Source organism: Lepidothrix coronata, unplaced genomic scaffold (assembly GCF_001604755.1).
Source record: "Lepidothrix coronata isolate B3197 unplaced genomic scaffold, Lepidothrix_coronata-1.0 Scaffold205, whole genome shotgun sequence".
Classification (NCBI taxonomy): domain Eukaryota; kingdom Metazoa; phylum Chordata; class Aves; order Passeriformes; family Pipridae; genus Lepidothrix; species Lepidothrix coronata.
The window spans coordinates 65958-91910 of record NW_016690385.1 but is presented as its reverse complement, the minus strand read 5'-3'; the positions used below and the strand labels follow the sequence as shown (position 1 = coordinate 91910).

The window sequence follows — 25953 nt, the reverse complement described above, 5'->3', positions numbered from 1 at the left end:
ACTGAAGAGCTGGAAGGTAGCTTTCCTTAAGTTCAGGGGCCTAATGTTACTTCTTGTGTGATCCATATCTCTCAGGACAGCAGATTCCAGCAGTCTGTGATCACTGGTGGACAACGTGGGTTTGCATTGCAACGTGTACAAATATGTGAATATGTGTGGCATAATTACATTAGTCTCACATGTTTCGTGTTTGTTGTTTGGGTTTTTTTGAACAGGGAGTGTAGGTTTGTGTGTGGGCCTACGAACTTTACTGTTTTATTTTTCTCTGCAGAGAATTTGTGGGGAAAATAGTGTGCAGTGTTCCAAAACTTGTGATTAGTGATTGACACAATGATGAGAAGGGGGAAAGCCATAAAAATTGTTTGAGTGGAAAGTGATAAGTTGCATCACGTGAGCCAAATGAACAGTAGCCAGCCAGGCTGTTCCCCAGTCTCAAGGACTGAGTGTGTCACCAGCTCCTGTGTCTGTGGTGTTTAGGCTGTAGAAGGTAATCTTGACTCTTTGGGAAAAAAAAAAAACAAAACACAACAATTTTATCCTAAACAATCCAAGAGGCCTGTGTTCAGCAAAGCAAGCTTTTGTGCTGTAAACTTCATTCATCCAGCATGAGTCATTTGGTTTCTGTCAGAGATCCATTTGAAGCTGGGCCCTGGCTAAGGGTAGAAGACGTTCACAAAAAGTCTCCTCAGAGGTGAAGTGAGCTGCAGTGCTCCCTGCTTGCTTGTTCCTGCCTATGGAGTGTCATTCATTGCCCCTTCATTTGTGTTGCACTGTAAACTGGATCACAGGCTGGATTTTTCCTGATGGAAACTTCTGCTTCTCCCTTGATTTTATCCAAAACCGTGACCCTACTGAGAGCCCTTCTCGACTGAGTTAAGGATGCAAAGAGATAACTGAGGTTGAGGAGGAAGGAGTGGAAATTTCTAAAGCTGGTTCTGCTGACAAAGTCAGCATGTTGAGGAAGTACACCCTAAAGCAAAAGGTTAAGGAATGTGGAAACACTAGAATATAAACCATGAAAGGGTGTGGGGAATTGCTTCCAGGTTTAGGGTTATTTTATGTTGGAAAATAAAGTTTTGATACTACTTTTTTTTTTCTACTTGTTGATTTTAAGATGCTTATCTGCTGAATTGCATTCTTCCAGTTTTGGTATGTATGCTATGGAATTTCATAGCAATCTGTCCAAGCCTGGCTAGCGAGAAGAAAGTAATACAGCCATGTATTTAAAATATAAACAAGAAGTAGGAAAACAAAAAAAAGTTTTGGGGAAAAAAACATGATGTACAGGGAAGAATATGAGCAAAACAAGGTGATGAAAGAATGGGACACTAGTAATCTGTGCTGGTAATACTTAACAAGAACAAGGGTCTCATTTCTGGTCTGCAGACCAGTTTCATAAAGAGTGATATCATGAAGTCAGGAAGAATGTCTGGTGGAGATCTAGATAATTTTTCTGCTCTTAAATACAGGGAATTCCTGTTCATGTCAAGTGTATCAGCATCAGGAAAAGTTATGCAGATCTGAGAAGGGTGGCTTGTTTTTTTTTTGTTTTGTGGTTGGGTTTTTTGAGTGAGTGGAGGAGAGGTAGTTGATTTTTTAATTTTTATTTTTTCAAACCAACAAAACAAAAACTAGGAGGGAGAATATAGGTTATGTACAGAGAAACGCTTTTATTATTAGTGTACCAGATTGCCCAGAGTGATTGTGACATCTCCTTCATGAAACACATTAACAGCAGAAGAAATTAATAGGTTAGAATATTAATTCATCTGCTCTGTCTTCAAGGGGAAGCAAAGAACAGCCAAGACACTCTGTCTGATGGTCTCCCTGAAAAAGCATCTTTGTGTTTATGAATGCATTATGAAAGATTACCTAAGGTGGTGTGAAAGTACATGGTTTTCAACTTGAAGAGGATCTATGAAAGGGAGGAGGAAGCTTTTCTTTAGATTTATCTGAAAAGATGTGAAATATCTTGAAAAACGTAATTGCACGAGAGTTCTGTTCTCATTTTTGTTCAGGGAATCCTGTCTCTGAGCAGCTGAGAAGGAAACTAATATTTAGTCATACTGGCTTTTGTACGTTGTGTGTGTATCAATGTATATTGAATGCAGATGCCTAATCCACAATAGGAAGAAAACCTTTCTTTTTGGAAGTCTTACTGAGATACACTTACCTGTGCTTTACAGTCAGTAGCAGTAGGAGTACCCATGCTTCTAAATTTGTTCTCCAGATCCTGGCAGAATTTCACCAAAATGCAAATAGTTGGGGTTTATTTTTATTTAAGCATCTTTCAGAAATAAGGGCTCATGCATTTGTCAGTAGCAATTAATAAATTCCTGAGATTGATGAAGAAATGTTTTTGAAGTGATTACATATTAATTGGAATACTCTGTCACATGATATGTTGGTACAAAGTTAATTTTCTTCATGTTATGACAATGCAGGAACTGATATGTGTCGTTAACGTAATCTCGTGTTTTCCTTGATACATTTTTGCTTCTAAATTGCATGTAGCTTAAAGGTTTTGATTCAAATGTTCTCTGCTGGATTGTGTTTAAGGATTGTTTTAAGAATTGGGGTTGATGTGGGAGATGGTTCCCTTCATTCCAAAGATGGGCTCTGAGGAAAATGTTGACCAAGATGAATTGGCAATAAGGACATATGTGACTTTGGATTTCTGACTTTTAAAATGGAACAGTTGGTGTTTCCTTGGTAATAACAACATGCCTCTTGTCCCCTTTCTAACATTTCTTCTGCATTTGCTGGTGAAGCCCCATTAGGCATGTTCAGTTAAATGTGGTGGCTGTGATTTGTGATGATTCCATCTGCCATGAGTACATTCCACTTGCTCACAGTCCTCAGAATGGGGTGCACCTTCCAGCTGCCAGGTGTGCCAGATAGTCCTGTGGCAATGAATCCTGCTGTAGTAGATGATTGATCAACTACAGTATCATTTTTCCTGCAGAAAATAATACAAAATAACATACAAACAAAACAGAAAATAAATTTTGTTCCCTTTCCAGGTGGAAGAGTCAAAATGCTGTGTACCATTTCTGAATGCTTGAGTTTGAAAATCTCTGTATGAGGTGAAATGGGCATTTTGGTTCTATCTTCAGATTTTTGGGACATGGCTTTTTGAGTTACAATATGTGCAGAGTATGTGCTACAGTTTGGAAAATATGTTCTTCTGTCCCTTTAACACTCTTTAGCGTTTAAATTGAATGATACTGTGTTGGCTCTTGGTTGGACATGAATAATGCAAGTACTCAGTGTTGCAAAATATTTTTGTTTTTCAGTTCTGAAAACAAAGGGAGTGAAGCCATAAATTTAAAGAGCAACCAAAAGGAAAGCACAACTCTGCCTGCACTTTTGAAGGTATGATTTTTATTGACTCATATTTATTTGAGGTCAAACCTGCCACCTCTGCTTTTGACTACTTGTTAGAGTTCTGATGTTGGATGTATTCCTGCACTGTGAGTTAGCACCTGACTTTCCATATTCCATATTTCCATCTTCTGGGTTAGGGTCCATTATGCCAGGGTTCTAATATACGTGCAGGAGACAGAAAAACTGCTTGTGCTTCAGGTTTTTAAAATAAAATTCACGTATTTACTTACATGAAAGAGCTGAGACTTCGGTGCTAATTCCATATGCAGTTAGCCAGCAAAGAAGAAAGCTGATGTTTTTTATCAAACTACGGTTTCAGGCATTCCTCTAAAGCACCATTTCTATATAATTTATGAATACCTAACCAGCAAGTTCTTACTTGCCTGAAGGTCTGCTGGAATTTGTATGTACGTCGTCTGTTCTTCGCCGGTTACCCGTGTTAATCATGCTTGTCTTGTCCTGTAAGCATTGTACTGCAGAAAAAGGACATGCTCCACTGTGATCAGGGCTTCCTCCTGTGTCACCTGACACAGCTAGAAAGTTGTGTTTAGGTTTAGTCAAATACCATGGCTAATGATGTACAGGACAGGTGCTGGTGAGAACAGCTGCCTTCACTGCTGTCGCGTCCTGCCCGCACAGAGCCATTTGAGTGATCCATTCATTAAGCAGTTTTGCTTGATTATTTTTTTTTGTTCCTTTTGTAAGTTGTTTTAGTTTAACCCAGATAATATGGTGACTGCTTCTCCAGAAGGGGCCAGATTTATTTGGGGATGCAGTAGGATTCTTACCACACTGGATCTAAGATTTCTATCCTGTGTTGCATTTATTGAGGACTGATGGTGTCGGGAGAAGGAAGTGGCCTACAGTCCCTGTGTTCCTGCATCCTCAGTGTCTTTGTTTGGGCTTCCCTAAAGGTGAAGAGACTTTGCAGTTGCCTTTACAAAGACCCCAACAGGGTCATTAGCTCGAGAATGATTTCACGTTGGCTGTGGTTTGTCTACATCAAGGCGAGGAACAATGTGGGGATGTTTGTTCAGAAGCCCCATGGATTCAAGCCAGCTCTGTCAGTTCAGAGCTCCTGGAAGTGCCACTGAATTCCCATAAATCACAGATTATTGGGTTTGTGCTTTGAAGTGATAGGATTACGATAAACCAGAGGAGATTCTACTATAATAGAAGAAAAATTTTGGTGTTTCAAAAAAAATCCCATTTTTCTGTGCTGGATCAGTGCAAAATTCTAAAACAGATTTTCCTTTTGAGGAAGGTTTGGACTGAGGAAGGGGAAACATTTAGCATGCATGCACAGGACTTCTGCACCAGGAATTGCTTAAAAGGAAGTATGAACAGGGCTAGGTCTTCAGGAACAAGCAGGATGCGTAGGAGGAGCAAAGCGGGCATAGCAGGTTTAAGTTACCTAAGAGTGTTTCTTTCTTGCCAGAAACTAAATCTTCTTTTTTTTTTTTTTTTTTATTTAAAAAGTCCCAAATTCAGAATTTTTCCTTGCAGTAAAGTTTTGTACTCAGAGCTTCTGCTTTTGTAATATTGTGCTAAAAGTTGGTGCCAATATTAGTGCTCTAAAGTTTTGTTTTAAAGTCTTAAATGTTACACTGTACATTACATTCTCTCTGAAATAATACCTGGTGTTTGTATAAGCTTTAGGAAGAAGGTGTGGTTTTCATATTACTAGAATGTGCTGACTATTGAGCTGTACTAAGAGCTTCCTGTCTAACTTAGTTCCCTCTTTCTTGAGCCGATCAAAAACCTTGTGATACACTTGAATAGCTTCATATGCATAGTAATGAGTACTTTTTGAACTATAATTTGTGTGCACTGAAATTACATCTAGATAGTAAAAACTTAGAGAAGGTGGAGAAAGTATTTATTTTCTATCCCTCCACCCCCCATTTTTTAAAGAAAATATTTTTCCTCCCCCTTCTCTCTTCAACACACACTTGCATTTTGGTGACGACACATGGTCTATTGCCTGACATTGGCCAAAATAAGCTGTCTTCTGCAAAGATCACAAGAATGCAGTTGGAGAGAACTGAGACTGTCTTTTTTGTGGTCTTGGCAGTGCTGAGATGATCTTAAAGGTCGTTTCCAACCTAAATGACTCTGTGATTCTATGAAAGGTATAATCTCTGGTATGAAAAGACATTCCAGTTTTTTTTTATTGAATCATCAAGTTTACTATGGGCTAAAAGAAAAATAGTGGGAATTATGGGAATTCTTTGTGAAGAATGTCTAAATCCATATGCCTGCCTGGATGGGCTTTGGGCAGGTTTCCACACGTGCCCATGTTTCTGAACAGTTCTTCTGCCCAGTCCTTTTCAGGTGGATGGTGACTAAAAGTGAAACCATGTTGTGCCTGTGTTAACTGTCACCAGGTTAATGAGCCATCACATTTCTGATGGACTTTGTATAGATGCAGTGATTTTGTATATTCATTGGTCTCAGCTGGAGGCCAGGGGCAAAACAGTGGGGGAACTGTGAGTCTCTGATTTAGGAGCAAAGGTTGAACGTCTGAATTATAACTGACTGGGTGAGTGGAGCTGGGAAATGTGCTGAGCTACGGTAGGTAGCTCATTGACTCTTCTGAGCACTTTAGACACCAGTTCTGTACTTTACCCCTGTTATTTTTTCCCTACAATTAAATATTTACCTCATAGAGGGAGGAAAAGATATTTTAATACTTTCTGAAAATGCGAATTCTAATTTCTCTGTGCCAAGGGGACTTTAACAGTCATCACTTGATCACTTTCAAGAAAATATTACTGAAATATATTTACCAAGTCTGTTAATTCATTGCACCCCCTCCCACTATTTATTTACAGATTTTGTTTTGCTTCTGTTTCTTTGAATAAGAGCGGTAAATAAACAGTGTCCTTTCTGAGTAAAGGCTTCATTTGAGGGATGGGATTGTTGAACAGAAGGCTGTGTGGATGTAAACTGTTCTTGAACTTCATGTTTAGTGTACTAAGTATCTGTCTTACATTGTGTCCAGTACATATTAGTGTATCATTAACCTCACTTTTAGTGCTACAGGGACTTTGTTTTCAAAGGGAATATTGCAACAGTGCTTCCTGCAAAAGTGTGCTTTTGCTTTCACATGCTTTTGGTAATGCCCTTAAAAGAGAGATTTCCAGCTGGGATGTAAGTATTACTTGGATTGTGTGGAGCAGCTGTTAAATAAACTAGCACAGATACTGTAGTGAGCCACGTGCTGGAGAATGTCAAGATGATACAGTTCTGAAAAAATCACCCAAAACTCTTCTTGGATGTGCTTGTTCCACAAGTCTGACCTGTTTCCTATTTGTACTAAACATAGCACATTCTCCCATAACTGATTAGGAAGGAATTTCTAAGCATCTCAGCACGGGAACCACTATGTGAGCTCTGTCAGGCAAACCCAAAAGTTTGAAAAAAGGAAGTACAAATATGATGTACCAAATGTATCATTTAGTATTTCAGTTGCATTAAATATGATGTACCAAATGTATCATTGTGGTATTTCAGTAGCATTAAATATTCTATAATTTGGCCCACAGGCTCCAGCCTGGGTGCTTGTCACCTGAATTAACCACAGACAGTCTCAACCTTCTTAGAAAACTCAGGGGCAGAAAGTACAGCAAAGATTATCTAGTCTGCTCCTCTGGCCCAAGGTGAGATCTCTGTATCTCTGTCATACCTGATAGAAGTTTGTCTGACTTGTTCTCAAAGACCTCCAGGGATAGAGATCTCTTAAGATCTCTGCAGCCTCACCAGACAACTGTTCTACCAATTTCATAAAGCTTATAATTAAGAAGTCTTTCTCTTAACATGCCATCTAGAGCTTCTGTGCTACAAATTAAATTGTCCCCTGCCAAGTACTGCTGTGTACTGTGAACATGGAGGAGAGATTATTGTGTAGCCCTGCTTTCTCACATGAATTTCAGTTCAAGGTAACATAAATGGCTGTATTTAAACAGTAGACATGGTATTAAATTTTGATGGCAAGGACTGCAATTATGTGATAAGATGGAGCCAGGATCTTTTTGGAGTTGGAGCAAACAGGACAAGAGGCAATGGGTGCAAGTTGGAACATGGGAAATTCCAGTCACCTGTGAGAATTTTTTTCTTTCTTGCTTTGTTTGCTTTTTGTTTTGTTTGTTTGTTTGTTTTTGATATCAGAACAGGTTGCCCAAGTAAGTTGCAAAATCTTTATTCTTGGAACTACACAAAGCACAGCTGGATGAAGCCCTGCTCTAACTGGAGCTGCTTTGAGCAGGAGTATAGACTGCATGACCTCCTCAGCCACATTCCTTTCAGCCTAATTTGTGCTGTAATTCTCTGCATCATAATTTTTCATCCAGTGTGTGCATTCACAGAAGTTTTTTTAAAAATCCCATTAACTTGCTGAATATAGGTAGCTGTTCTTACTGAATGTCCCTCTTTCTGGCCATAATTTTAAGTTTTATTTTTATTTTAATCAAAATTAAACCTAGTGTCTTAGTTAATGATGTGCTTTTCTATATAGCATGGGGTTTTTTTATATTGTCATGGTTTTATTTTACATTGACTTCATTTCATATGTATGTTATCTAAGTAATGTCTGCTCAGCCTGTGTGTGAATTCCTGCTGAATACCTGTCTTAGACCTAGTAATTAGAAATCAGAGAGAGGGATTCTTTGTCTTTTGAGAGTCAAGGGAGATGGATTCCTACTGCCAACTATGAATTTTTGAAAAACCTGAGTCACTTTTAAAAACTGTTGCAGTTGCTGCCCATAGCAACAAATGAAAGACAAAACAGAAATGGGTTTGGAATTTGTATAAACAAGATTTCTCTTGTGGAACCTGAAAATGGGTCTTTTTCTCTTCAGCAATGATGTAGAATTTTGTTGAAATGGAATTTTATAGGTTAGTGCCCTGGTTTCCCAGGACACATTGTTAAATTGATGGTGTTAAGAGATGTATGCGTTGTGGAATGTATTTCAGGATCATCCTCTCAAGTCCTGGTGAATTCCATTGTCATACTGAAGATTTTTGGAAAGGATGATCCTGAAACGTTGCTTCCCTCTCTGCTACTTTAGTTCTTCAGAGGAGGGATCTTGAGCAGGGAACTTTGTTTCAGGATGGGTGAAGAAAAAAAAAAACCCAGGGCTTTTAAACCTTGCTTTTTTTGGCTCAGAAACCCAGCAAGGAGACAGATGAGAAGCAGAAGTGTGATGCCAGATGCTACAGCCTGCCAATAGAATATAAGTACAGGTGGAAATCCCACTGTGTCATCCCATTCCCAGTGTGTTGTCTGCTTTTGCACATCTTCTGCATCAAAAAGGTGAATTTCACCTTTATTTGAAAATTTTTTTTCAAACTTGGAGGAATTGTCAAGTAAAAGAGAATAAAAATTATTTCATGTGTGTGAAAATATTTTCACTAAAAGGCAATGGATGTGTAGTACTGAAAGACTTTAGAGAAAAGAACAGTAATAAGACAGACAATTAAATTCTTTTCTCTTTGGCTCCATACTAGACCTTGAAGTAATAAATGGTGGCTGCATACTGAGAAGTGAGTACCGATTTTTAATCTTTAATCAGAGCTTTACAATAATTCCAGAAGCAAATTCAAAAGGGAGAATTTTTGAATTAACTCTACAGATGGTGTGAAGAGAATTTTTTTTATTATTAAGTTGATTTTGTCATTCTAGAGACTTTCATCAAGTTTACAATTCCCTGTAAAGGTGACCTAGCAGAAACTTTATTTCAGATTGTACCTGCATGTCTATCTGTACTGTCTCCTTTGAAGTGTTCACCCTTGCACCTTGTCTGTTGTTCTTTTGTTATGAAAGGTGACTCTGGATACTTCCTCAGATTTTAGGAGAACACTAGAGTTTCAGAGAATGTTTGTTTTATCTTTTCTTTCTTCATCTGACAAATTAAATATACATTAATGACTCCTTGGTTTTTCAAGAATTTAAATGGATAAACAAATTTTTAAAGTCCCAGTGCTGAACTTCCAACACAGGCAGTTGTCTTTCCAAATGTTAAATAGTCATTGACTTTAAATAGGTTTATTTTTTAAAATGCAAACCTGATACAGTTTAACTAAAAGTCCCTTCCTGTTGTTTAACTTTTAGTCCTGATTATGAAGATGCCATGATTTCATTAGTTTTCTAGTAACTCTTGTCTTCCAGGGTTGTCATGACCTGATTTTTTTTCATGTCAAAACAAGCAGAGAAAAAGGAGGATGTGGAACGAAAACAGCATTAAAAAGCCAAAATATTCAGAGATTAATTGGTTATTTGTAGAGATACTGAGCTCACCTTAAACTCCCCCCGAGCCTATCTTTGTTAATCTGTGGTGTTTTTTGATTTCTCTGATTAGTTAAAAGCTAGTTAAGACTAATCAGTTTTTTACAATGATGGCCCTCCCTTGCGTTATTTCCCTCGCCACTTTTAATTACTGGGTTAAGTAGGAAAACCTCACTTAGACTATGTGTTTTTTAAATCCATTTGTCTCATGAACACAAGCAACACTGGACTTTTAGGGGGTTTCTGCTGGTCATGTATTTCATTGTCTGATAGTACTTTTACTTGAATTTTTCTTAGTGCTATGCTGGTTTCCTTAGACAAGCCTTGTTCATAATCTGTGTCTCACTATATCTAGTACTGTTTCATTAGGTTTCCAGATGTATAGCCTCCTGTTGGTTGATTTTCCTCACAGTATTTGAAAAAACAAAAGCTTATTTCACTCGTGGATTTAATGCACCTCAGTGTGTCCCACTCACTGCAAACAGGTGAGAGATTACACCAGAGATGCTTTTTAGCCTCACTGAGAAAGGAAATCAGCTGGAATACATGCACATACTCACTGTGGGGATGAACTAGCCTGCCAGCTATTTCACTGTGGATTTTGCTTAGCATTCAAAATGTACTATATCACTGTTCAAATTGAATGAGATGCTCATAATTGTTAAATGAAATGCAGCAGCCTTAGTTGTGTTGAAAGGTCAAAGCTAAAGCTGGGAACACGATTAATTTTCCAGAACTAGAGGTAGCAATGCCTAAATGTGCTCCTTTGTGCATCCAACACTTTAATCTGAAACTCTTAAATGATTTCTACAAAGCTAGCAAACAGAAATCCAGGAATAGTGCTGTAACTGTTTCTCGGATGAGTAAATCGGGATACTGGGGTTTAACGGCTTGTTGAAAGTCCCTGGGGGTGAATCAGTGACAGTCCTAAAATTCTGGTGGCAGGTCATCTTCTCTCACAGCTGCAGGTAGGATGAGGTGGTTGAAGTGCTCGAGTGTATCCATGCCACATGCAGATTGTTCTCCATCAGCAGCTCCCAGTGCAGCAGGACAGGCGGTCTGGGAGAGGTCTCCACGTGTCTGTCTGCAGTTTCTGCTTTGTAATGAGCATTCATTCATGGGCAGGGAGATCTGAAATGTCTGGCAGTCGTGGCTGGAAGCTAATTCTTTGTTCACGGAGATCTGTGTTTTAATGCTGTTAATGTTTTCATTTCGTTCACTTGTTAGGGCAATAAAAGAGATTTCATTCTTGGCAGACGGATGTAACCCTTGCTGAATGAGAACCTCTGGCAATCTAAACTTTAGCCACCCAACTGCTGAGAGACGGTTGCTGTTCCCAGCTGGTGTGAGGCAAACCAGGGAAGAAGGCAATCCCTGCTCAGGGTGCTGTTGTGGCACTGTCTGTGCTCCGGGGGGTTGTTCACACTGGGAGCCAGCCCTGTGCCTGTGTAGGTGCAGTTAGGCTGCAGGCAGGAGCAGATTACAGCCTGGAGAACATAGCTAGTCTACCACTGAATAAATTAGCTGAGATAAGAATCATGCCTGAGCCATGACATCGTGGGCTTGTCCCGGCTGCCAGGCTGCTCTGCCGAGGCTGCTCTGGCGAAGTGAGACCGCACAGTGGGCACACCTCCAGTTATCACTGCAGCCTCCTCAGTCACCTGATTCAAATCATAATCCTGTCTCACACTCTGCCAGGCTTCCCCTCCACACCAGCCTCGTTGCATGTGAGGGCACGAGTCCATAGGATAATTCAGGTTAAAGGGACCCTGGGATGTCATCTAGTCCAACCTCCCACCTAAAGCAGGTTTGGTGATGAGGTCAGGCCAGGTTACCCAGGGCTCGTTCAGTGAAACTTGGAGTAACGAGTTGCTAAAGGAATAAGAGCTAATTAAAGCTTCATGAAGCATGTCACAGGCAGGAAAGCTCACAGAGAGTGGGAAAGGGGAGGCAAGGGGAAATCTGTTCACAGTTTGTTACAAAAGGAGCAGAAAGACAACACTACAGCTGAAAACCTTTTTTTGCTTGCATCAGGGAGGATCTGAAAGGGGATCTGACAGGTAGGTTTCCATCCAGAAACTGTTGTTTGCTATTCAAACTGCTTGGACACTGTAAGGGGATTTTTTAATTTTTTTTTTTTTAACTGGTGACATGAAGTGTAGCTGTCACTGGTATTCCTTCAGTGTGGTGAATAACACACCGCTCAGGCCTAATTGTGACACGGAATCAACTGTGCTTTGTTGAGGTCAACTAAAGGCCAAGACTGTTGAAAACTGGTGGGATATACCAGGGAAAGGATTACTTTATATGTATCCTATGCCCTTGCCTTTTTTTTTTTCCTGTTTGCTGGGGACTTCTGTCAGAGACAGGCTCAGAGAGAGGTGAAAGTTACTGTGATAGTGGCTCGTGGAATTACCATCTTACTGCTATTCTCACCAGGCACTTGTGCCTGAAGGCTCCTGCTGTGTTAAAGGCTTACTGGCTCTACAGTAAGTAAGATCATGTGCTTTTGTCTCACTGATTTGAATATGGCATCATCTTAAAATACAAACTTCAAAATCTGCAGCAGGAGCAGTACTGCTTGTGTAATGCCTAAACAGTGGCTCAGACTCTGAATTGGGATTTTGTGTGCAAATGATAAAACACCAATAGCTCTTGTTGTCTGTTATGGCAAAGTGGAGCAGGAGGGAAAATATATGGAGAGTAAGATTGATTATATTGAAGAGAAGAAAGCAGGATTTGCATAGTTTCTGTGTTAGGATTTAATATCCACATATATCTTCAAATAAGCACAATGTAAATGTTCTCTGGGGCTTTTTCCTATGCAAGACGCTATTTATGGTTAAAGGTATGGAAGGACCCTTTCATATTAAAACTTCCTGTTCTTTTGATTTACCAAAAGTTAAGTAAAGAAAGGAAGATTAAAGAGGAAGGAAAGTCTAAATAGATTTCTGTTTCTGGAAGCAGAGACTACAAAACAGCTTTTCAAGCAGGGCATAAATTATGCTTACAAATAAGCAGCACAGTCTTTACAAGTCTTGTGTCTCAGAGCTGCTCAGAGAAGAATTTCGCTTGTAGAGATTTAGTTATATTTGAAGTCTCAGTTCCTAACAGGAAAAAAACCCCAAGCTACTAGTTCCTGAATACAGATAGTTTTAAAAAAACGGGCAAAAACCCAACCAGCAAAACAACAACAAACAAAAAACCTCCCATAATACAAAACTGTTCACAAGTTTTGAATGTAATAATTTCTTTTTTAATTAATGCTGCATTTAGTTAACTTCATAGATATTGTAATACTTAATATAAATGTTTATAGCTTATAAGGGTTATATGTGCAGGGAAAAAATAAGATTTGTGTGCATTTTCTGCTCTGAGATAGTCTTTTAAATCAGACAAATACGTGTGACTGATACTAATCACAGAACAGAGGAGAAACACCCTCCCTCACTTAAAGTTGAATCAAAAACCGGTATTGAAGAATGCTGAGGTGTGTCAGAGAAAGAAGTAACTGTGACAGTAGAACTTAGAAGTTGACGTGGTGAATCATTCATTTATTATCAAATTTTGGAAATAATTTTTTTTCTTGCTTCTGTTTTGTATTTCCTTGCTCAAAGTACTCAGATCCTGTGAGATAAAATTAATTGTCAAGAGATTCACTCCGGGCTTGCATGTTACTTGATAGTTTGTCTAGTATTGAAAACAGCAGCCAGAAGTGTGGTGCATCTGTGAGCTGGACTGTTGTCACCTTCACTCAGAAGATGGAATTTGTCACGGGGGGATGAAAAAAGACTAGAGTTTGACTTAGCCCACTTTTGAAAGTTTCCTTAGAAGTCTGATGTGGTTGTTTAAGTGTCTTTTCTGTATGAAGAAAATAGAGGTTGTGTGGATTTCTCAAGGACAGATTAGTGCCATTCAGTTTCTATCCTCACAGAAGCCATTTTCAGCACACACATCTATCTGAACACTTAATATTAAGCAATTGTACTTAAAAGGTGAAAAAGGATTGCTTGCAGTTTAAAGATCACTGCTCCAGTATCACTAAGTGTAACTTGAAAGTTTTTAAGAAATTGCTGTTCTCTGAGGATTAAACTGTGTTCATTAAAATACCTTTTTCATCAATAATGTGATCCTAGAAGGACTATTAACAAGTAAACCTACCTGCTTATTTTAGGTTACTAGAAACAAATATATCTTCAAGTTGAAATGGGATTAGTGACCTAATGAAAATAGTAGCTTTCTGCATAGATTGGGTGGGTAGGTGTTACCCAATTTAAAACAATTACTCTTATCCAAATGCGTTGTTGACACAGCTAAAATTTGCATAGGACTTTTTGTTCTTGTTCTCCTTTCCCACTCCTGTTGAGCAGGATAGATTTCATCCAAGAAAAGCTGGAGTAACTTTATTCTGTTTTAATAAACCGGGTTGCATCAGGAATTGAAATTACGAGGATTGTACTGTAAAGATAAACTAGGTAGCAATAGTATATGGCAATCACTGTGAAGGGTGAGATGGGGGGGCAGGTGCTTCCCAGAAAATTTTAGTCCAGGGAAGAAGCATTTGCAGATTGTGAAGCTGAAAATGTGCTTACATTAAAATGTGTTTGTGAAGCCTTATGGTGAAGTTGCATCATCTTTTTAGGCAGATGGTCTTGGCAGAAGTAACAGGAGCTTGGACAGCGGTCCTTGGGTCTCTGAGAGGAGCTGACACCAAGGAAATTCAAGGGCATAAAGTGGGGAGGAAAAGAGCTTGCCTTGCCTCTGGGCTGAGATGTTCAGCTGAGCTGAGGGAAGAAAGGAACATGTGGCTGGGGTGAGGTGAAGCTCTGCCTTGGTGCTGATTCATTTCAGTTTGAGGGTAGAGCTGACAGGGAGTTCAGAAGGTCACAGTGCAGGGCTGGTGCTGTGTAGGACCTTGGCTGTATGGAGAGCTGGGAGTTTGAGCATGGTGGACTATGGGGCTGTGGGAGACGACAAATCCATTTGGAATTGGAGCTGTGCCTTTGAAGGAAGGCTGGCCAAAGGGGGCATTTTAGGGTTGCTAAGGGTAGGATTAATCTCTGGGATATGAGTTGAGTTCTCTTTATCCAAATTCTGTTCTTGATTCTCCTGGGGTTTTTTGGAAGTGCAGAGTATTGAGGGCTGTGATGTGTTTGTGTTCTGCTCTGGTGTTCTTGCCTAGGTTTGCAGACTGAAAACTGCTCATCTCACAAGCACAAATAGGTTTGTTTGTGAAGTTGTGCTTTTTGAGGGCTTTAGTCTGAAGTGTGGAATATTGTTCCTTGCTTTTTCCCTGTGTTTCTTCTGCCAGTTGAAGCAATTGTTGCCATCTGTCCTTCTGGATTTATTTCTACAGCAGCTGCTTTGGGAATCTTTGAGCCTGTGTAGTCCTGTGGCTTTTTGTAGAATAGGGATCTTTTTACTACAGCAAGAGAAGAGAGCAAGCACTGGGCTTTAATCTTAAAAGGAACCTTTAAACAAGAGATCTCCTGAAAGGAATACAATGCCTAGGTGCAAATTAAAATTAAGGAATTTGAGAATGAAAGGAAACATCTTCTTTATGTGCTCTTTGTATTCATCATAGGCTTGTCAAAATGAAGAGAAGAACCATTCCACAGAAGAACTTCGCAAGTCTGAAATCCAGGAGGAACTGAAAAAAGCTAATAGCCTTCCTAGTTTGACTCCTGGAACCAAAACAGCAGATAAAGACAAGCAACCCCGAGAAGGTTTTTTTCATTTCCTTGGAAGCTTATTTAATATTGCAACAAAATCTTCTTTGGTGGAATCTAAATCCTCTACCTTCCAAGATGAACCCAACAGATGTGAAAAGGATTTACGGAACACAAATACTTTTCCAAAGGACGTGCAGCCAAAGCATCCGAAAATTGAGGAGACTCTCTGTTCTACAGCCAGGATAAAAGAAGATTCTGTAAATAAAGGGACTGCCACCTTAAACAATATTGGGAAAGATATCTCACAGGATCTGCAAGGAGGCTGGAAACAAGCTGCAGATACACAGAAGTAAGTTTTATAATTTATTATTATAATATAATTATATTATTATTATGTTTGTGTGTGTGCTCACAGAACTACATTGTCGAAGTTCCACTGACTGTATGACAGATGTCTGTCATTTCTAAAGATGGTTGGAGTGTCTCTGGCTTGACTTCATGCAAAACTCTAGTAGCAACTATCCTAAATAGACTTGGTGATTTTTGCTTTTGTGGTTTTTTCCCCCTTGTTCTTTGGGATTTTCCTGTGATGTAAAGAGGGTTATGTAATTCACTCAATTAGCCCAAATATGGAGCATTCTTAACAGTCCTGTAATATTTCAAAATAAGCTTTAAAAAACCTTAACAATTGGTGCCAAGGGCACCGTTGTGTTTGAGAGCAGCAATGTGCAAACATTGGCTGTGGTCTGCGCTGTAAATTACAAAATCTCTTCTGTCAAAAAAATAGGCATTTGTTTTCCAAAGACATTTTGTAGCTGTTATGTTGAAAATTAGACTACATGTGGGGCAGCACAGCCTAGGCTTGGAGTTAGTTATGAATGTACACCCATGGTGCCTGTCCAGTTTTTGGTAGGTTGTTCGTGGGTAGTGGATCTGTAAGTTATGTTTACTCAGATTTTCAATATGACCCAGAACATTTATTTAAAATTTAAGCCCAAAATAACAATTAGGGGTAACCAATAAGTCTGTCACAGTGCCCCTGCTTGTATTGCAGGATGGGAGGATGTACTGAGAGGAAACACCTTTTTTTCTTTGAAGTTTTTAAACTAATTTGAGTTGTGCTCAGTATATTTATTGGTGGCATGTGAAGTGTTTGTTTCATCTCCATATAGGAGGTCAGAGATACCTGAAATAGCTGCTTATTGAATTCCACTTCCATACTGGGGACGTCTCCAGCACTCTGTCCTTACCTACTCAGCAGAATAATTCAAGGCATTTGTCATTCACCTTCATAATATAAATGTAATGGCTGATCAGGATACGAATAGGGGATACAGCACCTATTTGGGTGAAATTAAAACTGCATTTCCACCAGCACCGTACAGTGCTGTTTGTAATTACTAACAACAGTGGTTGTGTTCTCACGAGCGCTCTGGTTTGGTCTGTGACGTGGTCGGCTGGGTTTTATTACAGACTCTTATCGTAGTCACACATCCGACTGTGCTTTTTCCAAACCACACGTTGCAGCTCAGCCACCACCACTGCTTTGATCAATACAGAAGCAAATTTCTCCTGCCCTCAGCTGTTATCTGCAGAGGCCCAGCAGCATTGTGTTATTTGGTCTAGTTCTCAAAAACCTGTTGGACAGGCCGTGTTGCTGCATCATTCTCTGCTGTTTGCCCAGTTTACAGCATCTTTGTTTGCTTCTCATGAACTCTTCAGGGTAATGTAGATTAATAAATTTGACATCAATAAAAGTTTACAGAGTTTGGAAGGCGTGGGTGTGAACTCACTGAGGTGAGCTCTCTGCTCTGCGCAGGCGTTTTTGGGTCATTTTTGTTTTCTTGAAGTCGAAGTTGTAGTTGGGCATTTTCAACTGACCATGTTCTGACATTGTCCTGTATTGTTAGGTATATCTGCCTAGTCCATCTAGATTCTTCTCAGTATAGTTTACCTGTCTCATGGCCAAGCAAGCATAGAAAAATGTATGTTGCTAGTTTGGAGGCAAGAGTAAGCTGGCCTATGTATAGAATGAAGTTTTTCTGTGGAAAATGACTTTTTTAAAGTCGGAAAAAAAATTATTTTTTTTTCATGGAAGCTGTTGCAAGTTACAGCAAACATGAAACCAGTCTTTTTTCAAAAGTGCAGTGTACATTCTGCCCTTTTTGACTCAGGGTACTAACAAGTTTGACAATCTCTGTGTAACTTTTGTTATGTTTTTCTCTGCCTGACCACACAATGTGAACTGTTTTTCTGAAGCAAATGGTGAACAGAAATTGAAATGACAATGCAAAAGTATAGGTTTGCACTCATTACCTTTTTAAAATGCTTGAATCAAGGATACCTCTTTTATTTCTTTTATGGGTTTGCTCTCTTTTAGTTTATAAAAGTTAAAGGCATGTAGAGCAGTTTTTTCTTTTCAGTACTAGCTGGCTTCTTTACTAAATATTAACTGACTGGTATTCATTTAACAAAGTTAAACTGTAAAAGAGCTCCTGATTGCTGCTGGTTTGCCAGAGAGTCTTGTAGGAAGTACCAAATAGTTGGAAGTGGGTACTGAAAGCACATGACTAATGATGAGGAGAAGGGGGAAAATGTAGCACAAAGGAACAGGAAAATGTGGATACCATGAAGGGAAAGGATGGTGTGAACCTAATTGCTTGAAAATTGAGTCCTAAAAGACAGATGAGACATGCCAGTGAGCCATATAAAGTCAGAGGCACTATTGATTCCATTGATTGTTATGTTAAACTGCAATTTTAGCATTTACTGTAGAAGCAGAATGAAGCAGAGGGCTTTACAAATCCTTAAGACCACTGCATTATTAATCTTACAACAGTTTCCTTGGCCATGAGGAACATGTAAATGAATTTGTTAATTCTAAGCTGCTGTGAAATATTACATTAGAGATTATCTGTGGTTAGCAAGGAGGTTGCAATAAGTGAAAGAGGGATGTTGTTAGGTTGCATAATCCCCATTGGGTTGTTAAAAAAAAAAAATCCCAAACCAAACAACCTTTCAGATCTAAAATACCCACCAAATAGTCTCAGATGCCTCTATTCAGACAATCTTATTAACCTCTTATCCTTAAAACAGTATTTTACAAAATACAGGGAAATCAGACTGCTCTGACCTGTCAACTGAGGTTAATTTTAGCCTCAGTGGGAGGCCTGGCACTTGGTAAAGATTCAAGTTTCCAGGCCTTGAGCCAAGGAAAGGGGAATTCATGAGCTCAGTCTGTGGAGTACATGTTTGTGAGGGACAAAATGTGTAGGTCACGTTATTCCTCCGTCACTCTGGCTGGTTGGCTCAGAGGTAATTTGTACCCTCAAGGCTTCTGCTCCTTTAATCTCCACAGTGGCAAGTGGTAAAGGAGCAGCACAGAGGAGAAAACCATGATAAGTTTGGCAAAGTCTCTAGACAACAATTGCTGTGGACAGTAACATCATAGTTGCAGCACTGAAGGTGGGTGAGGAGAGTTGGGTTGGCTAAGTCTCCACTTACTGCATCCCTTAGTCTTATATTTCTTGAAGATTTCCTTGCCTTGAAGAAGCGAAGTGAAGCAAGCAGTAGCCTTGCAGTGCTCTGTAAAAGGTTAATGACGGAGGGGTAAGGCCGGTAAAAGATAAAATACAGTTTTAAAGTAATGCTTATTTGGCTTTCAGTGGAAAGAAAAATGCCAAGGAAGGTATTTGCTACTAAGTGGAGAAAAATCTCTTACTTAGGTAAGATGGCAACTTCTGTGCAAAATAGTCCCCTGTGGCAGACTGGTAAGGGTAAAAGTGAAAAGTTCATGTTTAGTCTTAGCCTTTGCACTCCTTAATGATGTTAAAACCATACCTTTGACTGATGAAATAGCCCTGAATATAAAACTGTGGAACAGTGGGGATGCACTTCACTTAATCTCTTATTGCTGAAAGTTTACATGAGAGAGAACAAGATTTCATAAAGTAGGTGACAAATATAAAACACGGATCTGCCCCTGTTATCTTTCTTTCCTATAATGTAAAATTCTTTCACTTACACATCACTAACGAGCAACAATTTGGCTTCAAAATTGAGACTGTTTCTCGAAGACTCCTGAGAATGGACTTTCTGCAGTACCTCCCTGTGAACCCCACAACTGCAAGGATTTTCTAAGTGTAGGTAGAAGAGGGGAGGGAGTGATTTCTAAAGCAAGTGCTCAACCATCCTGTTTTTACCAGGAGCCAGGTACTAGTAATAGTTTAGTGAGATCATCACAAGCAGTTTAATTCAGGAGGGAGGTAGCCTTGAGAAACAAATTTCAATCTGTTGACAGTTTTCCTATGCTATACATTACTGACCTTTGTGAGAGGATAGGGGGGGTTTATTTATTTTGAAGTCTAGTAAACCTGTTGCTACACATCCAATTGATGTATATTAGTATTAGCAATTAGTATTTCCCACCTTGGTACTGTCAAAATATCCTGCCCTTTTATTTTCCTCTGTTAGGAGCTCATCTGATAAAATCATTGGTGTTTACATAGTTCTGGTCAACAGGTCTGTTCCAGAGCTTGTCATTCTCCTTTGTGTTACTGGTCAGATGCAGGCTCCTGGTGATAAAGAAACACAGCCCTTAATTTGTCTGATGGATTGTGTATTGTGGTTTTGACTCCTTCAGTAGCAGCAATGTTCATCTTTCCCTATAGATGCCTTTGGCAGAAAATCAAGAGCAAATGAGTGGAAATTAAATCACTTAATTCCAAGCAAGGTCATTCCTGAGGAACAGTGGGGAAGCTGCTGCTCCTGCATTTGTTGAAGTCAAATCCATCTTGTGGTCAGAGCTGTGTCCTTCTCTGTAATTGCCTACTCAGAACCTATTTTACATATGAGACCTGAACTTTTAAAACTTTAGTGTCCATCCATCTTTGGAAGAGTCTGTTGGGTGACAACATAAGAGGAAAAAAAGAACACTCTGTTGATTGCTTCCATTATAGTAATACCTGCAAAAAGGTCCCCAGTGTGAAGACAAATATATGTGGTTATCTAGAGACAGGAGAGACAGGTGCTTCCCCTTGTGGTAAGAGGTTGCTTTGGTGGTGCCTCTGGGGAACCTCAGGACAGCTGTGAGTCCTGGTGCCTACAAGCACTACTGTTTGTAGTAATTAACTAGATCAGTTAATTTTGGTCTTAATTCCCTGATTCAGTGTGTACACAGACACTGGAAGCAGCACAAGGAGGAGTGGGAGGCAGAGGTACACCCACCTTGGGGTGGGGAAATAGGGATGGAGGAGAGGGAGGCAGTAATTCATCTTTTGGTGGTTTTCTGGCTTCTGCCTTCAGAAACTGGCCGTGGAAATACAGTGTTGTTAAGTTGCTGGTGCTCAGATGAAGTGGGAGTCACTGCAGAGAGTGACCTGCTTCTGCTTGAGAGGGGTATAAACTGTGGGTAGCTCCACCCTTCTAGGACGGCCAAATACACCCCAAAATTGATATAGAAGGCTCTCCTGAGGAAAGGGTCAGGGTCGTCCTGCCCCTAATTCCATGGAGGAAAGCCTCCATGAGTGATTGCAGGAGTTTACCCCAACGCCCATGGAAGGATTTAGTGTTAGGTCTCTAAATCAGAGGGTTTCATTATTCAAAAATCTTTTCTTTCAGACACATTTCTATGCACACCTTGATTTGAACAAACTACTCTTTAACAGTACTCACAGGCTTTCAGATTTTGATGAGAGCCCAAGCCTGTGTGAATCAACAGAGACCTTGTCAAGGCAGGTGCTGTGCTGGGACTTAGTGCCCCATTCCAGCAGTGGGGTGGTGAATTCCAGGGCTGTGCTGTAGGAGAAATGCAGGCCCAGAAGCATTTCTCTGCCTACCAGAGAGGGTTACCTGCCCAGGGTTGGGATGTGGCCCAAAGGAAAGGTTCTAGTTGGCGCCAAAGCAAAGTTTTTTTGCGTTTCTGAAGAATGAAACTCCGTATTTTAAGAGTAATTCTTAGCAGATGCGTAATGAAAAGTCGAACTAAATTAATTAGGCTGAAAATTAATTCACTGGATTGTTTTTTTTCCACTGAACTTTTTCTTTTGTAGGATTGTTCAGCCATGCAATGGATTCAGTTGAGAGACTGTTTCTTAGAAACTGCATTTTACAGTGGGATTTTAAAGTTACAGAACTACCTGCAGTGTAACTGTTCAGGACTTCTGGGTCTTTACTCATCAGTAGGAGCCTAATCCTCACACCTTCCTCTTTACTGTTGATAATCAAGAAGTACTACCCTAAAGGGCAAGGGGAAGGAAATCATTCCTTCCAAGGTCACAGAGACTGTGTTTGCTTTTATTAAAATTGTCATTGGCTCTTAATTGTCCTTCTGGAACATTAGCTTTGAAATTTCCTGCAGAATCAACTGTGTGCAAATCACTTTGTTCAACCGAAGTTTTGACCTTTTCAAATACACATTGTGAAGTCCCAGGACGCTGAGTATTTCAGACTGCAGATTTAAAGCATGAAGATGTCCCTTCTGGCAAAAAAAAAATGTTTTCTTTCATCTAAGATGCATATAGCAACTGTTCAGTTAGCCCACAGAGTCTTGGTTTTCAGTATGTCTTTAATTTTTCCTATTTATGAATGTCTTACATGAGAGTAGAAACCAGCTGGCTGGCTAAGTTGGATTCCACTAGAAGATTTTTCAAAGTGACTTTAAGACCGTTGTTTCCAGACAAAGTACCTTAACATAATTTTTAAAAAAGTTGTTAGTGGAATTCAGTGGAATAAAAGCTAAGTGGAGAAAAATTAAAATAAACAACAGCATAATTTAAAAATAGTCAGAGAGGGCAGACAGGAACCACAAGAGACACGCTGATGCAGATCAGTGGTTTTCAGCCTGTAGCCTGCAGGTCTCTCCAGTAGCTACTTCTGTGGGGTCAGTGAGAAGAGACTGGGGGAATCATGCACATCTATGCTTGTAAAAGCAGGAGAGTGCTGGCTTGGGGAGAAGATACCTGGAAGAGTGAGGTATGAGTTAAAAATGGCCATTTCATGCACTGGGAGAGCCACTGTGACACTGCTGAGCCTGAGCTGCTGAGCCCAGAGCTGTGCAGTGGTGGTAGTTTAAGGATTGCTGGATGACATGTTGTGCAAGTGAAGCTGTGCTGCCTGGGACTGAGATGCTGTATCAGGCTTTATGGTCTTCCTCCACCTTTCCGAAAATGGTGTGGGGTTCTCTACCATTACTGTAGAGAACCAGTGTGAGGATTGGAGGGGTTGCCATCTTGGTGATGCACTTGGAAAAGATCCAAACAGTGGATGCAATGAGATGAGGCATTGAAGGTGGTGTGTTTTGGTCCTGCTTCAAGGCTTCAGAATCAACAAGACTGTTTTATAACTAATGCCACTTTTGGGCAAGTTACACAAGACGTCTGTCACATGAGATGTCAGAAGATGTTCCCCTCCCCTCCTTGAATTAGTCCCCCTTTAACTTTTTATATCTTTTTTCGCAATAGAAGAAATGTCTACGAGCACCTACTTTTGACAAATGTAACATAACTCATGCTGACATCCTCTCTTGTTGCTGTCAAAGTCTTTTGTGAAACTGAATCAAGGCTTTATAGGGAATTGAATAGCTTCCTGTGAAGATGGGAAAGAAGGAATCTCCCAGTATTTTAAATACGTGACAGAATGCACACTGGGTTCTTTGTATATTCAGGCTTCCATCTACATCCTAATGGGTTGGAAAAAAAATATTTGTGAAGAGTTTTTAAGGTAAGTTCTGAACTGACATATTCTTTTGGTAATCAGAAATAAAACAAGTCTCCAGTGACAATTTTAGAAGATCTTTTGTGACACAGCCTGTTTCTAAATGTGTCTCATATAGACTTACAGCTGAATTGCTGCTGCCACACAGGCACATGGGTTTTCATTTTTTAAATATCTTATTGTTGCATGGGGGTGTTCAGATTGAATGCACATCTCTGCACTCTAAAAGTAAATGCATTAGAACTAAAAGGTCTGTTGGCAAAATTTTTATAATAGGCTGAGCAGCAAATTCTTTACCAAAGGTCAGAGATCCTGAAGTTGTCATGTCTGTGGAGGAAAGGTTGGTTCCTTTTTAAAATAGCATTCACTGCAGAAACTCTTGGTAGAGGCAGGTCTGCAGGAAAGCAGGGCTGTGTTTTGGGAGGCATTGGCAGAACCTGCAGGCTGAGGCTCCACAGCTGAAGCAGTGCTGTTCCCAGTGCTAGTCAGGACTGGGTTTAAGCTCTACAGGGCTTGGAGTCTTGCTCAGACTTCAAATTTATCAATCAGAGCAAAAAATTCCCTCAGAAGACAAACAAGAGAGCAAAAAGAATTGGGAGCAATGAGAAAGGTCTCCATGTAACCAGAAAGAAACTTCTGGGTATATTTTTTTTTGTCTGACCATGTGTAATAGATGACATAGTGATTTGGTGGGATCCATGGCTCAGATCAATGTAGATATAGAACCTAATCATGTTCTCCTTGGCAATCTTCTGTAAAATTTACCTGTTCATCCCATATCTGGATGCTTTGGAGTTAAGAATTGATGAGTTCATGAGAAAAATCTGAAGGGAACGTGAGGTGTGAGAGACAAATGAAAGGACATGTTCCCAGTTTCTCTTGGAGCACTGCTTCTCCCCACATGTTTATACCTAACTTCTGAATTCTTCCCACTGCATATCAGACAAAATATCAACCATGACATGAAAGACAGTTAATTGTCATCAAGCCATTTATTCAAAGTCATGTCTTGGTTTTGATGGAGACGAGTGTTTGGTATTCCTCAGTACCATTGATGTGCTCACTTCAAACATGTCATAGCAGCTTACCTATTCAAGAATCTATAAAACTTTTTTTTTTTTGAGAATTGGTGCCAAACCTGTGTTTGTTCTCATAAAGAAATTGTATCTGGATTTGGGATGCTTGCAGACCAACTTTTGTTTTTGAGGTTGGCCAAAGTATAGAAGAGCTGATGGATTTTTTAAAAGCTTAATAGTGATTATTTAAAGCAGGAAAGGTTACTTAGTAAGGTTAATTCTGAATAAGAGCATGATCAGGTCTTACATTCTTAAGACTTATTTTTAGTATGACTATGACTGATGCTGAGTGAGTGTAGTGCACTATCAAGCTCCACAGATCCTTACCCTGGCATTTTTAGGACCTCTGGAGCTTTAGAAAATATTTTCTAATGTAGAGGGAAGTTTTCTGTGAGAAGGTGGAAAATAATGATTTTTTTTCTCTACCATCCTTTATTCAATTGTGTTTTGTTCTTTTTCCATTCAAAAATGTATGTGTTTTTTTGAAGGGATGTGAATCCTGAAAAGAGCCATTTTAACAAATGGTGTCTGTGATGATTAGTAGCTACCACTGTTGGTATCTCTGGAAACCAAACTGGTGGTATAGAAGACTAAAAGTAGGCATCTAACTTGGCAAGTGCTTGGGAGTTGTGCTATTTATACACAACTTTCCTGTTTCCTCTATAACTTAATATACCTGGCTGACAAACCCTTTATTGAGATTCTGCTGTAGCCTTCATCAGAGATTACAATGAATTTAATCCCAATATAAACTTAATTTTCAAGTTCTCTCAAAGTCTGAATTCCCATATTCATGTATTTTAGCCTAATAATTAGCCTAAAAGTACCTCACAGCATAAAACATGCATATAAAGGACCATTTATATCTCTCTTTTAATGTTTATGAATATGAATAATTTCACTTTTAGTTCACTTGTACTCTTTACATGTCCAAATACTGCACAAGGAGGAAGTTTACTTGTGATTTTAAATAGTATTAATTTCCCTCTTCAAAATAAAATTAATATTGAAGAATCTCGGCCTCCAAAATCTTGACGGAAAAGAGATTCTATTTTTAGATTTGTAAATCCGGTCCATTTTTATATTCTTCTGTATCTTTTGAGAAAATCCATGCAGACAAGATTTGAAGTTGCAGTTACTCAATGATACTCAAATGTTTCACTTTCCTTAGTAAATTTATTTTTTATTTGTCACCTCAATTATTCGTTCTCAACTCAAGAGCTGTAACAGCTTCTCAGCAAATGTGAACTAATGGGAAGGTGCAAAGAGCTTTTAAAAATGCTATTAAAATATTTTTTACATATTGCATTGTTTTTATATTAGAAATCAAAATCTTAGCCAACACCTTTTTTGTTGTTGTTGTTGTTGTTGTTTTTTTCTCCAAGAGACTCTTCTGAAATGAGAATGACCATTTCCCAGGCAGGTGAATGGTTACTTCCAGCCACCAGGTTAGCAGATACAGGGCAGACTTTGAAAAGGTTTATTCTTAGTTTAGGGGGAGGCTGACTGGAGTTTAGGCACGGTCTGAGCATCTACTTTGTCCTGAGGTAGACAATGAAAAAGCTGACAGTGACTGATTTTTACAAGAATTCTTTAGCAGACCAAAAAATAGGGGGGAAAGAGAGAAGCATTAGAAAGGTAACTGTGGTGTCTGCTAGTTTTAAGAAAGAGGAAAAACTGGTTCTTCAGAAAATTGGAGGTGACAGGCTCTGAATTTATTCTTGGTATTATCACAAAGAGCAGTGAAGAATCAGGGTCACAGTTCTTCCATGGCAGTTCTTTCATTTCTTAGTTTTTGCATTCAGTGTTTTTTACTGCT

The 25953-nt window shown here is 39.4% G+C and overlaps 1 protein-coding gene across 3 annotated transcripts in view; it reads left to right on the top strand.

The window, feature by feature from the left end:
* CRYBG3 (crystallin beta-gamma domain containing 3) overlaps window positions 1-25953 on the top strand; it is an 85886-nt gene that overhangs the window by 13011 nt on the left and 46922 nt on the right. For all 3 annotated transcript variants that reach the window (XR_001877681.1, XR_001877682.1, XM_017832756.1), the window contains exons 2-3: window positions 3297-3375; window positions 15258-15694. Coding sequence is in view for 1 of the 3 variants with exons in the window: in XM_017832756.1 (XP_017688245.1) it covers window positions 3297-3375; window positions 15258-15694 (516 nt within the window). In the remaining 2 variants the exon portion in view is untranslated. The remainder of the gene's footprint in view (window positions 1-3296; window positions 3376-15257; window positions 15695-25953) is intronic.